This window comes from Sapajus apella, unplaced genomic scaffold, assembly GCF_009761245.1.
Source record: "Sapajus apella isolate SASKATOON/1434 unplaced genomic scaffold, GSC_monkey_1.0 scaffold73, whole genome shotgun sequence".
NCBI lineage: Eukaryota > Metazoa > Chordata > Mammalia > Primates > Cebidae > Sapajus > Sapajus apella.
Window position 1 is genome coordinate 7,678,694 of NW_022437013.1, and position 16,023 is coordinate 7,694,716.

The window sequence follows — 16,023 nt, forward strand, 5'->3', positions numbered from 1 at the left end:
TTCCAGCACTTTTGGAGCTGAGATTTCACCACTTCACTCCAGCCTAGGTGACAGAGTGAGATTCCATCTCAAAAAATTTAATAAATAAATATTTAAAAATTTTTAAAAAAGAAAATGTGGTGTGTATGTGTGTATATATATGTGTGTGTGTATATATATATATATATATATATATGGATGAGATTGGGTGCATTCAGGATGGTATGACTGTAGACTAAAACGTGGTAAATACATATAGTGGAATACTACTCAGCTATAAAAAGCAATGAAATAATGGTATTTGCAGCAACCTGGATGGAGTTGGAGACCATTATTCTAAGTGAAGTAGCTCAGGAATGGAAAACCAAACATTGTATGTTCTCACTTGTAAGTGGGAGCTAAGCTATGAGGATGCAAAGGCATAAAAATGATAGGATGGACCTTGGGGACTTGGGGGGAAAGGTGGGAGGGGGTGAGGGATAAAAAATTACACATTGGGTACAGGGTATACTGCTTGGGTGTTGGGTACACCAAAATCTCAGAAATCACCATTGAAGGATTTATCCATGTACCAAACACCATCTGTTCCCTAAAAACCATTGAAATAAAAATAACATAAAATAACTAAAAGAGTATAATTGGATTGTTTGTAACACAAAGAAGGGATAAATGCTTGAGAGGATGGATACCCCATTCTCCATGATGTGATTGCTTCACATAGCATGCCTGTCTCAAAACATCTCATGTGCCCCATAAATATATAAAACTACTATGTACATACAAAAATTAAAAGCAAAACAAAAATAAAGGCAGAAAAAGAAGAGCAAACAACCTAAAGCAAGCAGAAGGAAATACATAGAGTATAGAAAAACAATAGAGAAAACCAGTGAAACTAAAAATTGGTGCTTTGAACAGATCAATACAATTGATAAACCTTTAGTTGAAAAGATCAAACAAAAAAGAGAGAAGACTCAAATTATTAAAATCAGGAATGAAAGAAAGAATATCACTGCTGACCCTACAGATACAGAATTGATTATAAGAGAATATGATGAATAAGGTTATATCAACTGGATAACCTAAATGATATGAACAGATTCTTAGAAATATACAATTTGGGCCAGGCACAGTGGCTCACGCCTCTAATTCCAGCACTTCGGGAGGCTGAGACAGGTGGATCACCTGAGATCAGAAGTTCAAGACCAGCCTGACCAACATGGTGAAACCCCGTCTCTACTAAATACAAAACATTAGCTGGCCATGGTGGCACATATTTGTAATTCCAGCTACTCAGGAGGCTGAGGCAGAATTGTTTGAACCTAGGAGGTAGAAGTTGCAGTGAGCCGAGATTATGCCATTGTACTCCAGCCTGGGCAACAAGAGGTAAACTCTATCTCAAAAAAAAAAAAAAAAAAAAAAAAAGAAAAAAAAGAAATATACAATTTGCCAAAACAGATTCAAGAAGACAGAAAATCTGAATAGACAATAACAGGAAAAGAAATTGAGATTGGAATTAAAAATCCTCCTTCACCCCCCAAAAAAGCCCAGACCCAGATGACTTCACTAGTGGATTTACCAAATGCTGAAAGAAGCACTTACACCAATCCTTCACAAACCCTTCCAAAAAACAAGAGAAGAAAACACTTCTTAACTCATTGTATGAGGCCAGTACTACCTTGATACCAAAACCAGACAAAGATGTCATAAGAAAACTACAGACCAATGTCTTTCATGAATACAGACACAAAGTTCCTCAACAAAATACCAGCAAACTGAATTCAGCAACATCTAAAAAAAAATTATACACCATGACCCAGTGGTGTATAAATACTAACAAACTGAATCCAGCAACATATAAAAAGAATTATACACCATGACCAAGTGGGATTTATTGCAGTAATGCAAGGTTGCTTTAACATCCAAAAAATCAATATAAGACACCATGTTAATAGACTAGAGGATAAAAACTACATGATCATCTCAATAGACGCACAAAAACATAAATAAAAACATAAATCTAACACCCTTTCATGAAAAAACACTCAATAAACTAGAAATAAAAGGGAACTTCCTCAATATGATAAAGGTTATCTATATAAAACTCACAGCTAACATCATACTTGATTCAAATGAAAGGATAAAAGCTTAGATCAGGAAGAAGATCAGAATGTCCGTTCTCACCATTTCTTTTTTCTTTTTAAGTCTGGGGTCTGTCCAGATAGTCTAACCAATTCCATTCAACACTATGCATAACTGAAAGTTCTAGCTGGGGCAGTTAGGAAATATGAGACATCCAGATTAGAAAGGAAAAAATAAAACTATCTCTTACAGGTTACAAGTTCAATATACAAAAATCAATTCTCTTTTTATACACTAGCAACAAACAACCTGAAAATAAAATTAGGAAGTCCTTCTACTTACAATAACATAAAAAAGAAATAGTTATAAATGTACTTATTTTTTATTATTTAAACCATATTTTATTTACTAATTTGTCTTTTTAAATTTTGACTTTTTTTTGAGACGGAGTTTCACTCTTGTTACCCAGGCTGGAGTGCAATGGCGCGATCTCGGCTCACCGCAACCTCCGCCTCCTGGGTTCAGGCAATTCTCCTGCCTCAACCTCCTGAGTAGCTGGGATTACAGGCACGCGCCACCATGCCCAGCTAATGTTTTTGTATTTTTAGTAGAGACGGGGTTTCACCATGTTGACCAGGATGGTCTTGGTCTCTTGACCTCGTGATCCACCTGCCTCGGCCTCCCAAAGTGCTGGGATTACAGGCTTGAGCCACCGCGCCAGGCAAATTTTGACTTTTTAATTATTTAACTAGTTATAAATTTAAAAAGGAGGAGCAGGTGGGGTCAAGATGGTCGACTAGAAACCCTGTCTCTATTAAAAATACAAATATTAGCCAGGTGTGGTGGCATGTGCCTATACTTCCAGCTACTCGGGGGGTTTAGGCAGTAGAATCACTTGAACCTGGGAGGCAGAGGTAGCAGAGAGCCAAGATCGTGCCACTGCACTCCAGCCTGGGCAATAGAGTGAGACCCTGTCATAAAAAAAAGGGAGATTGCAGGCCAATATTCAACATTCTTAAAGAAGACCCTGTATAGCCAAGACAATCCTAAGGATCTTCTATTCAATAAATGGTGCTGGGAAAACTGGCTAGCCATATGCAGAAAACTGAAACTGGACCCCTTTCTTACAACTTATACAAAAATTAACTCAAGATCTATTAAAGACTTAAATGTAAAACCCCAAACCATAAAAACTCTAGAAGAAAACCTAGGGGGACATTCGGGACATAGGCATGGGCAAAGACTTCTTGAGAAAAACACTAAAAGCAATTGCAGCAAAAGCCAAAATTGACAAATGGGCTCTAATTAAACTAATGAGCTTCTGCACAGCAAAAGAAGCTATCATCAGAGTGAACATGCAACCTACAGAATGGGAGAAAACGTTTGCAATCTATCCATCTGATCAAGGTCTAATATCTAGAATTTACAAGAAACGTAAACAAATTTACAAGGAAAAAACCATAAAAAAGTGGGCAAAGACTATGAACAGACACTTCTCAAAAAAAGACATTTATGAGGCCAAAAAAAATGAAAAAAAGCTCACCATCACTGATCATCAGAGAAATGCAAATCAAAACCACAATAAGATACCATCTCACGCCAGTCAGAATGGTGATTATTAAAAAGTCAGGAAACAATAGATGCTGGTGAGGCTGTGGAGTAATAGGAATGCTTTTACACTGTTGGTGGGAATGTAAATTAGTTCAACCATTGTGGAAGACAGTATGGCGATTCCTCAAGGGTCTATAACCAGAAATACCATTTGGCCCAGCAATCCCATTATTGGGTATATATACCCAAAGGAATATAAATAATTCTACTATAAAGACAGATGCAGACATAGGTTTATTGAAGCACTAATTACAATAGCAAAGTCATGGAACCAACACAAATGCCCATCAATGATAGACTGGATAAAGAAAATGTGGTACATATACACCATGGAATACTATGCAGCCATAAAAGAGAATGAGTTCATGTCCTTTGTAGGGACATAGATGAAGCCGAAAACCATCATCCTCAGCAAACTAACACATGAACAGAAAACGAAACATCACATGTTCTTACTCATAAGTGGGAGCTGAATGATGAGAAAACATGGACACAGGGTGGGGAACAACACACACCAGGTCCTGTTGGGGGCTTGGAGGTGAGGGGAGGGAACTTAGAGGACGGGTCAATAGGAGCAGCAAACCACCATGGTACACGTATACATATGTAGCAAAGTTGCACGTTCTGCACATGTATCCCGGAACTTAAAGTAGAAAGAAAAAAAAAAGATGAAAAAGAAAAAAAAGGAGCAAGATTTGTACACTGAAAACTATAAGACATTTATGAAAGAAATTAAGGGAGATTTAAATGAATGGAAATATATTCTCTGCTTATAGATTGGAAGACTTAATAAATATTATTATAACGGTAGTACTTTCCAACTTGATCTATAGATTCAACAGAGTCTCTATCAAAATCCCAGCTGACTTTGTCAAAATTGACAGCTAATTCAAGAATTAATTTAGAATCTGGCCGGGCATAGTGGCTCACGCCTGTAATCCAAGCACTTTGGAGGCCAAGGCAGGTGGATCACCTGAGGTTGGGAGTTCAAAACCAGCCTGACCAACATGGTGAAACCCCACCTTAAAAAAAAAAAAGAAAGAATTAATATAGAATCGCAAGAGACCCAGAACAGTCAAAACAATTTTGAAAAAGAAGTACAAAGTAGGATGACTCACACTTTCTGATTTCAAAATTCGCTACAAAGCCATAGTAATCAAGACCATATAGTGGTGGCAAAAGAATAGACATATAGATCAAGGCAGTAGAATTGAGAGTTCACAAATAACCCCTCACATTTATGGTGAAATAGTCCAATTTAAAAATGGACAAATGATTTGAATAGATATTTCACCAAAGAAGACATACAAGTGGCCAATAAGCCTATGAAGACGTTCGACATCATTAGCCATCAGGAAACTAAATCATAAGCATAATGAGCTACCAATTCACACACACTATGACAGATGTATTAATAAATAAAAAGATGGCCAGGTGTGGTGACTCACGCCTGTAATCCCAGCACTTTGGGAGGTCAAGGTGGGCGGATCACTTGATGTCAGGCTTTCAAGACCAGCCTGACCAACATGGCAAAACCCCATCTCTACTCAAAATACAAAAAATTAGCCAGGTGTGGTGGCACACGCCTGTAGTCCCAACTACTCTGAAGGCTGAGGCAGGAGAATAGCTTGAATCCAGGAGTCAGAGGTCACAGTGAGCTGAGATCATGCCATTGCACTGCAGTATGGGTGATGGAGTGAGACTCTGTCTCAAAAAACAAACAAAAAGAGCAAAAGAGGATGCTCTGTATTGTGAAGGGACTTTATGTGTTGTATCATCTCACACAGTCCTGTCAAATTCCTTATGAAGTAGATAATAGTATTATCCTTATTTTACAGATGAGGAAATTGAGACTAAGTTTCTGGCATTTAGTCATAATCACATAGTTAAGATACAGCAAAACAGGGACGGGAACCCAAGTCTGTGTGACTTCAGATCTCAAGCTCTTGCAATTTTCCATAGGTCATATTGCCCCTTTAAACATGGATTCAATAAGTGGGGTTGGTTCAGGCCTTACGGGGCTTTACTGTATCTAGGGAACTCTGGGTCAGTTGGGGAAATATTATTTAATTACCATCCATCCAGGCCTCTGAGACTTAGGATTAAGTGCTCCAGGGGAGCACTCAGTCAAGAGTATGAACTATAAGTTCATGATGTCTCTTTACCCCAAGACATTGTCCACAGGTCCTGGGGATGTACCAGGTGCTAACTACCTATGAGACAGCTGAACAATCAGGATAGCCAGTCTGGCGATAAGCTGCCATCGAAGGGGGCTCCCAGCAGCATGCCCAATAAGCAGATGGTGACTCCTCTCAGACAAGGGCTGGAATTCTAAGAGTGGCTTCCCTCCCTGCAAGACGGAAACATCTCTAAGCACTAGACTGTCCAGGCCAGGTAATGCCCTGTCCATCACTTGGTACTATGACTTCCAGATCAGAGGACAAAACGTTCCTGGAAAAGCCCAAATCTTCTCCTGGCAGAAGATTAGAAATTCCAGTAAAGCCAGGTGTGGCTGGCTGATGTCTGGGACAGTATGCCTCCCAGATTGCAAATATGTTGTAAATTGCTCATCAGCTTTCCCCAAGGGGGTTGCCCTAGTCTATCCCTCTGTACTCAGTCACTTAGAAGACTGACTAGAAAAAAATGCTTGCCAAGAACACGACGGTGATTCAACTGGAATTATGTTTGAAAATACATGCAGTCTATTTTTATATATAAAACATACAGTCATTGTGACATTGACTCAACCAGCATTCTAGTACTTGGTCTGTTCTCTTCTATAGTCCAATAATCACTGGTGATAACGACGACCTAGAGGCCTTGCAAGAACCTCATGTTCTTTCTGAATCATCCAAAAAAAAGTCTATTATGTTCAGTCTTACTTTAGTACTTTGTACATGTTGCTGGATTTTAACTACATGAAAATTTGTAAGTCACTCATAAGATATATAGTAGCCATTAACCAAAATATTCAATTCACCAGCCCAAACTGTTTTCTAACCATGGTAGAGGACGTAGAGTGAGTTCCTCCAACTGAGGCCCTAACTGGGGCCCTCAAAGCCTTTTTTCCTGAATTCCCCGAGGATACAGGGAGCTCAGGGCTGCAGAAAGATGGTAGCTGCCTTTGGGTTGCCCACCACCTCATTACAGACAGAGAACTGGCATTTTTCTGGGCCTTTCTCTAAGCTAAGAACCTTTCTGGGCTCTCAAACCCAGGGACGATTCTGTTGTATCTGTTGAATCTCTCATATATAAATGCAAAGGTATTGACCTTATTGGCCTTATCTTTTTAATCATCTGTCTATATTTCCCCTCTACTAGATTGTAAGCTATGTGAGGGCAAGGATCATAAGGACCATGTCTGTTATTCATGGCTGCATCTTCTGCACCTGGCACATGATGAGTGCTTGATCTGTTGAGTGAATAAGTATAGTAACTTTGGTGAAGCTACTGATAAAGCCCAAGAAGGACTCTCTTCCCTACTATGTTCCCATTCTCCTTTTTTTTTTTTGTTTCTGAGACTTGAAGGAAGGTGATGTTTTCACTTTCCCACTTGCTGCTTTAACTTCATTCTGCAGGCCCAATAGCCTGAGCCCTAAGTTGGGCTTGCTAACAACTAGCAGCTGCTGTGGTACAAGAATAGAGCTGGCCAGACCTCTCCCTCCCTTTCCTGAGAGACCAGGACCTAAGTGGGCTGTGGCTTTGGACCCTGGGAGAAAAGCCCAGATGAGGTTGGGAGGATGCCTATTCTCTACTGGCCTTTGTTAAGGAACAACAGTTGGTATTGGGGCTTCTGTTCTGGGATGAAAGTAAGGCCTGGTGTAGGAAATTGCTTTCAGTTTTGGACCTTGGTCCTAAAAGTCAACAATACCAGGAATTGATAATCCCTTCACTGTAACCTGAGCAGAGGTCTCCTCAGTGGTGCCCTTCCCTTTTTAGAGGCCATGAGACAAAATGTGCACACCAAGTCCTAGAACTTTGCTGGGGCAGTGACAGCTCAGTGAACTCAGGTAGAGCCATGAGGCTCATTCCACCCCACTCCACCCACTAAGAGCACCAAGTAGTCCACAAATCTAAGAAATGGAGTCCAAGCATTAAACCATACACCTGGGGAGATGATGCCAAGTTCAAGTTCTCATGTTTCTGACCAGAAGAGATAGGGAAGGAAGAGCAGAACTTTCTTTAGGTCTCTGCCCCTGAGCTGATTATTTCTACCCCAAGAAGGAGAAGTACTGCAAAAACAGAGACATCACAGTGGTCCGCCTGGCTCCTGCATGGACACAGTGGCCCTGTGCTAGAGGCAACCTGAGCCCCCATATTTCTGCAGGCCCAAGACGGTTCCCAGGAGCCAGGAAGGTGGCGGCAGGGGGGTGTTCTAAAGCCATGCTTAGCCCATAGAGAATGCAAGGAAATAGATTTGCCTTTGGAAAAGCAACACAGAATGTTGGAATGTGTTCAGTGAGACTGCAGTAACACAGGAAGCACATATCTCTCTTGTGCTTGGTGCCACTATCCCCAGAACCCCAGAGCCTCCTTGGTGCCACTATGCTCAGAGCAAGGGGAATACTTGGGGCTAGCATTGGCTAGGGTGCTGATGGGATAACAAAAACTGTTTGTTAGACAGGGTGGGACTACAGAGCCACTTCTAGTGCCTTTTGAAAGTGTATTCCCCCCGAATAATCTTCACTGTCATATTTTGTCCTTGGCTGGGCTCCAGGTTCTTCACTTTATCTTCCCTTTTCCTTTTCTTCCTCTCTAGCCTGCTCAGTACGAGGTATAGTTTACTTGGATGGAAATAGAGAGAGGAAGACCAGAAGTAACAGTGATAATGCTAATGTTGGCTTTTCCATCATTCAGCCATCTTTAGGTTTGCTAGTATGGCCGCCTCTTCAGAGCTGTTCACCTGGAGACATGCAGCAACTCAGCCCCCTGGTTTCTCACTATTCTGTCAGTTCCTTTCCTTTTCTATGTGGAATCTCTTTCTTTCTTTTCTTTTAAATTTCTTCCTCAACCAAATTATGGAAATGTTGAATCTCTTTCATATGCCTTGGGACCACCTATCCTTTCCCAAATCTGTGTTTGGCAGATTGCCATTTAGTTCCTTTAGACAATGTCATAAGATGTAAACTTAGCTATGTCATGATGATAGGGATGAAGAGACAAGAGATGAGAAGATGTGTATGGGTCGGGAGTGTCCACAGCCCTTTAGGTCTGGGTCATCCATCAGGAGTGTGTTTCTGCTCTCAAACACCTCAATCGAGATCTCATCTGACTACTGTTTATTTGTTTGTTTGTTTTTCAGAGGGAGTCTCACTGTGTTGCCTAGGTTGGAGGACAATGGCAGGAACTTGGCTCACTGCAAACTCTGCCTCCTGGGTTCAAACAATTCTCCTGTCTCAGCCTCCCAAGTAGCTGGGATTACAGGGACCCACCACCACACCTGGCTATTTTTTGTATTTTTTTTTTTTTTTTGAGACAGTCTCACTCTGTCACCCAGGCTGGAGTGCAGTGGTGTGATCTCTGCTCACTGCAATCTCCGCCTCCTAGGTTCAGGCGATTCTCCTGCCTCAGCCTCCCAAACAGCTGGGACTATGGGTGCATACCACCACACCCAGCTAACTTTTGTATTTTTTGTAGCGACAGGGTTGTACCACGTTGGCCAGGCTTGTCTCAAACTCCTGCCCTCAGGTGATCCACCCACATTGGCCTCCCAAAGTGCTGGGATTACAGGTGTCAGCCACCATGCCTGGCCTATTTTTTGTACTTTTTATTTAATTTTTTTTTTTTTTGTAGAGATAGTGTTTCACCATGTTGGTCAGGCTAGTCTCAAACTCCTGACCTCAAGTGATCCACCCGCCTCGGCCTCCCAAAGTGTCATCTGACTACTCAGAAAACCATAGCCTTGAAGAAAGAAGAAATAGTCAAGCAGCAAGGGCAAATGGGCTGAGAGTACTCAGCATGTGAGGAGTGCAACTACTGGGTGTCTGTCTTAGATTCACTCATGATTTGTGGGTGCTGGGTAGGGGACAACTTACTGCATCTGTGTTAGCCTTAGGTCTAATATGTGGAGTACCTGCTCTTTGAGCCACCTCATTTTCCTCCCACCTTTATACTCATTTTCATCTACACTTCAACTGAGCCAGAAAACCTGCAAATATCCTCTAGCTCTCTGCACCTGTAAAGCTTTGCCTTAGATCCAATGCAATTATTTAATCAGCTCTATTTATGTTTGCTGTTTTAATCATACATTCATTGGCTGACTCAATCACAATGTTGTCACAGGTATCCTCTGTAGAACAGGTACATGTGAAGGCCAGCTGTCTTTCCCACTGGGCTGTGCCAGCTACGATATGGTGCTACAGTGTTGGCTCCTGGCAAATCAGGCACTGTGGGCACGGGGTGAACACTAAGGCAGAGAAGTTCTTCCCTCCGTGTCTCCAGGGTCCAAAAGGCCTCTGGCACACCAAAAACCAACCGAGGTTGAGCCCTACCTGCCTTGATCATTGGAGGTGGAAGTGGCTGGCTGGCAGGCCTGGAGAAGACCATCTTCCTGGAATCCAGCAGGAGGCGGCAGTACCCCGCGATCAGGCAGGCAAAATTGGTGGCTTCGGGCCACTCCATCAACAGCACCAGAGGCTGCAGAAGAGAAGGGAATAAACATGAAGACATGGGAAGGAGGGAGACAGATACATTTCCAGAGGCATGGTAGCTAGGAAAAGACGACTTGCATAGTTACAGGAACCATACTTTCTGAACCAAAAACTGAGGCACATGGCTCGACAAATAGTTTCTTCTGATTTGAGAATTTCTTTGTAATAACCTCTTATCCAGGTATCAAAATTAAATCAACCTTTACTTATACATTTAATGAACTACCTTTACTGAAAAGGACTAAAATTATATAACTTCATGTGACTGCTATGTAGCTGTATTTGTGTTTGCCAGGGCTCAGCAGATGTACAGGCCAGCTGGGAGAGCGGGGGTAAAGCTAAGAATCTAGGTTAGACTTCAGAACGGCCTGGAACACCCTCAATTCTAAGCCCCTTGGATGCAAGAGCTATGTCTTGCTCATCTTCACATGTCCCTTTAACACCCAGAACACCTCCCTGGACATAGAGGAATCTCTGTGGAATCAAGTCGTAACTCTGCCTTTTGAGCCAAAGTCTTTTCGGCCTGCAGCTCAGCTTGGAGTGTCATGCTCAGCTGGGCATGGTGGCTCACACCTGTAATCTCAACATTTTGGGAGGCTGAGGTGGGCAGATCATCTGAGGTCAGGAGTTTGAGACCAGCCTGGTCAACATGGTGAAGCCCCGTCTCTACTAAAAATACAAAAATTAGCTGGGCGTGGTGGCAGGCACCTGTCATCCCAGCTACTCAGGAGGCTGAGGCAGGAGAATCGTTTGAATCAGGGAGGTGGAGGTTGCAGTGAGCTGAGGTTGTACCACTGCACTCCAACCTGGGTGGTAGAGTGAGACTTCATGTCAAAAAAAAAAAAAAAAAAAAAAAAAGAGTGTCATGCTCTATCCCCTTTCCTTTATTTCTCCGTGTCCTCAAGATGTTAGTCAGTGTTTCTTAAAAGAGCTCCTTGGTCAAATATGTTTGTGACATTGGGTTAAATAACACTAAGCAGACAGATTTACTATGAGAATTCTTAAGACCTTTTAATATATAGTTGTGTACCAGGAAACCTCAAAAGACAGGCTTTATTATTCGAAGTTTTCTGAGTTTATTTGACCTCAAATATCTATCTTTATTGAACATCTCATAGTAACAAGATTGTTGTGTTATTGTTGTTGTTGTTGCTGTTAACCCACCTTGGGAAATACTGGCATACATTGTTGACTTCTGTTCCTAACTCTAAATCGGTCAGATTAGTCCTGGGGTTAACTGGTTAACTGTTTAGAGACCAGGCAATGCTATTCAAGAAAATCAGCACCATTTCAAGAAAACCTACTAGTATCTGTATTATAATTTTAACTGTGGCTTGATTAAGCTTGAGTGAGATTGAAGTCAGCCTTGGGGACATTCTCCTTGTAATAGGGTAGTGGTTTCCAGATAAAGATCACTGAAGACTGGCTAAAGAGGGAGCCATGGGGCTGTGGATCACCCAGACCAGGTATTAAGAACCAGGAGAATTAGGCAGGGGAAATGAGGTCCTTCTCTGACCAATGAGGAGGCTACTGCAACAGTCTAGGAGAGAGGTAGTTAGGGCCTCCACTAGGGTGGTGGCTGGTCCAGTAAAAAGGAAGGGACATTATGAAGACCTGTTAGAACTTGATCACTAACTAGATTAGCCTTCTTTGTCTGAATCACCCTTACCTTGGGCACAATTCTGATTCCAAACTAGCTCAGCTGTTAGCTAAAGTTGCACCAGTTTTCTTTTTTCCCAGGATTCCAACAGAGAGTCTGAGATAAATTTTGTAGTTCATATGGGCCAGGGGTCTACACACATTTTCTGTAAAGGGCTAGAGAGTAAATATTTTACGCAGTGCGGGTCACAACAATTCTGCCATTGTATATAGTGTGGAAATAGCCACAGATAATCTGTAAAGTAAACAAATAGGCATGGCTGTGTTCTAATAGAATGTTATTTACAGAAACAGGCAGTGAGTCAGATTTGACTCGTGGACCATAGTTAGCCACCTGATCTAGGAGTGAAACTTCTTTTTTGCCTTTTTTTTTTTTTAATAGAGACATGGTTTCACTATGTTGCTCAGGATGGTCTTGAATTCCTGGGCTCAGGTGATCCTCCTTGGCCTCCCAAAGTGCTGGGATTATAGGCATGAGCCATAGCACCCACAGAAGTGAAACTTCTTCACAGCTAGAAACAGTTCATTCATCACACGTCTCAAGTTATTACATCTGCCAACAGCGATCACCTTTGGAAATTCTTCTCTTGGCTTCTCTTTTTGTGAGCTGTGTTCTTGTTCTGTAATCTGACCATCTTCACCTCTCTTTGGCTGGCTCTTCATGTGCAGCCTCCTCACCCTAGCTATATCCTAGGCTCAGTCTACAGCCTTCAATTCTCCATCAGGGTGTCTGCTTTAACCTCCATGCTGGCGATTCAAAAATCAGCATGTCCCTTGAATTCAGTCTACTCCCTTCAATTCTTTTCCCATTGCAGAAATCATATGGTGCTATGTCTATACTACACAATCTTGCGTTGGATCAAATACTAACTTGGATTCTTTCATAGTTATTGTACATCCAATTACAATGCATGCCACCATAAGGCATTTGGACTTTGCCCCATAGGCAAGAAGTTAGTGATGCTCCTGTGAAGTTCATGCAATACCATTAGGAGGAAAAAGGAACACTTTTTACCCTGAGGAACAACTGTTTTTTTTTTTTTTTCCAGTGAGAAAGGGGCCAGAGATGAGGTACTACTTTTTAGTCATTATTGGAAAGGGGTAGAGGAGCTGTTCATACCTCCAGAGAGTGAATGCTTGTCAGTCACAAGACAATGGCCAAACTGGCATACAGAAAAAAAAAAAAAAGTATGAAAAGGAAATGAACTTGGGGGCCAGGGAGTCAGATACCCCCTTCTTGCTGTACCCCCTGCTACTGATGGCAGAAGGATATACAGATACAAAGGTTTGGGTGTAAATGGTGGCTACCACCATTACCACAAGGGCCCAAGACTCACTAGGCTTGCCTCAGGAGCATTCACATCACAGCCATCCCTACTGCCACCATTTCGTTTCAGGACCTTATTGTCTTCCTCCCAGATCGAAACTCCTCAAGGTACATGTGAGTGGGTGGCCAATGTGCTGAGACGCTGAGCCTCTCGTTTTCTTAGTCCTATTGCTTCTGGCCACAAGCTGCCTCATCTAGTTTTTATGTATGCCTTGTTTGTCTGTATGTTTTGTCACATAAAGTGTGATATTTCTCATGATATGGAAAAGGTTGGGACACACTAACCCAAAGACCTCCAATAACCTCCTGACTGGTCTTTCTCCTTCTAGTTTCTACCCACTTGAAGCCACTTCACCTCCGTATTGTTGCCTGAAGTTTCTTTCTACTTTATTATTATTATTAGTAGTAGTAGTCATAGCAGTAGTGGAGACATGGTCTTACTATGTTGCCCAGGCTGGTCTCAAACTCCTAGCCTCAAGTGATCCTCCCACCTCAGCCTCCCAAAGTGCTGAGATTACAGGCACGAGCCACCATCCTCGGCCCTGAATGACCCCATAGCCTCTTTCTTTCTTTCTTTTTTTCAAGACAGAGTCTTACTCTGACACCCACACTAGAGTGCAATGGCATAGTCTCTGCTCCCTGCAGCCTCTGCCTCCTGGGTTCAAGTGATTCTCTTGCCTCAGCTTCTCAAGTAGCTGGGATTACAGGTGTGTGCCCCCACACCTGACTATTTTTTGTATTTTTAGTAGAGACGGGGTTTCACCATGTTGACCAGGCTAGTCTTGAACTCCTGACTTCCAGTGATCCACCCGCCTCAGCCTCCTAAAGTCTGAAGGCTCCTTCTAAAGCACAAGCCTCATTGTCATTTAAAATCTTCAATAGCTCATCACTTGTAGGAAAAAATCCAACTGCCTTACAATGACATAAAAAGCCCTTCAGGACCTGGACCCAATCTTCCATTAACTCTACCGGTGCTCCCCTCCCATCACTGTCCCTCACCTTATACTCCAGCAATGACAAAGTATTTACAGTTCCTCATGTTCTTTCACATCTTCACACCTTAACCTATGCTGTTTCCTCTGACTGAAATGCTGTTCCCTGCTTTGTCCACCCCACAAGCTGCCATAAAGTGGCTAGATGCCTCCTGGAGAACATGATCAAGTGAAAGATGCATCCATTCATTCCAGAACTGGGCCAACCTAGTTCCTGCCCTCATGGAGATTACAATCGAGCAAGAAATAAGACATAACCCAAATCAAGTAACCATGCAAATAAATATAACTGTGAGGTGTGATAAGTACTTTGAGGAAAACGCATAGAGAGCTACCCAAACGTAGAATGTCCTGGAGTGGTACGTGGGTGGGTAAGTGTGAATGTGTGCGTGTGTGACTAATTTGGTTTCAGAAGCTGGAGACAGCTTTCAGAAAATAGCATCGGCTGGCAAATATAATGTGAGACCGTTTGACCAAAGTAGAGGCCGAATGGCTGGCTGACTGATGAGCTGGCTGGCTGCAGAGCAGTCTGACTCACTCATGCCCTGGTTGACAAGCCAGCTCAGGACAGACAGAATGTCTAACAGCCTCACATTCTGACTGCTGAGCTACCTGGCTGGTTGGCTGGATGGCTAATGGGCAGAATTACTGACTGGAGGCTGTGAGAATGGCTGATTGACTTAATTGTCTAACCACTTCAATTTCCCCTCTTACTCCAATATAGGCCAGTGTCAGTAATAAAACAGCACGAACACAAAATCCTGTGCACAGAGAGGGCCAAGCACATCCCCAGCTGGCTCAGCACAGCACAGCTCATCAGGAGCCTCTCCTTGGCATCCCCAGACAGCCAACTTGGCCCCAGCATGGGCCAAATGCAGCTCGCAGTAAAAGGAACACAGATGCACTTTTTGCCAACAGAAAAATGAAATTTTTGCCAACAGGTAAAAATGAAATCAAAAGCAGGCAAACAAAGAGCTTGGACAGGTTCCTTAGAAACCTTCAAAAACAACTTTTTATTTTAGATAGGATTTTAATAATCATGATATGTAATGTAACGCTTGTCCCTACAGAAAGCGCTAGAGCAATACAGCTCAAACATGAGAATAGGAGACATGCTGGGCCACAAGATATCCCTTGGGACATTCTTTTGATGATGTCTTTTTCCACCTTATGTGCTTCTGTGGTAATGGGATATGGTAATGGCCCATGGATGCCTCACTCCCAGGCTGCCATCTCTTGAAGAAAGATATTTGAATACTACCTCATGTTTGCTCCACTAAGAGCAAGTAAGCTGAGTGAAAACTAATTAATATGCCCAGGCCATCTTCAAATGCAGCATGAGGAAAGGAGAATGGAGTTGGAGGCATGAGCCAACCAGGAGAAGATACAGCAGGGACTAATTTGACATACTCCAGCCACATCTTCCCAGGATACCCTGGGACCTATCAGACACTTAGCACTCTGAGATGCCAACTAGGAAAAGGATTTTCCCTGGGGTAGCCTTGGCTTACTCTAGAATCCCTGAAAACAGGAAAAGGATGGAATCCAGGGGCCTGGAGGGGAAGGGTACAAGATGATGGTTTAGAGACCCAAGGGATCAGTAGATTTGATTCTTGCCTTGACAGCATTGGAAAAGGCTAATTGGGCACAGCCAGCCAATTTGGGGGCAAGGCAGAATATCACTTAAGGCAGTGGTCCTCAAGCCAGATACGAATTAGAATCACCT

At 42.5% G+C, this 16,023-nt stretch overlaps 1 protein-coding gene across 2 annotated transcripts in view; it reads right to left on the minus strand.

Annotated features, from left to right (window-relative positions):
• FRMPD3 (FERM and PDZ domain containing 3) overlaps positions 1 to 16,023 on the minus strand; it is a 92,566-nt gene that overhangs the window by 12,002 nt on the left and 64,541 nt on the right. For both annotated transcript variants that reach the window (XM_032250904.1, XM_032250903.1), the window contains one exon: positions 10,161 to 10,305. In XM_032250904.1, coding sequence (XP_032106795.1) covers positions 10,161 to 10,305 — 145 coding nt within the window. The remainder of the gene's footprint in view (positions 1 to 10,160; positions 10,306 to 16,023) is intronic.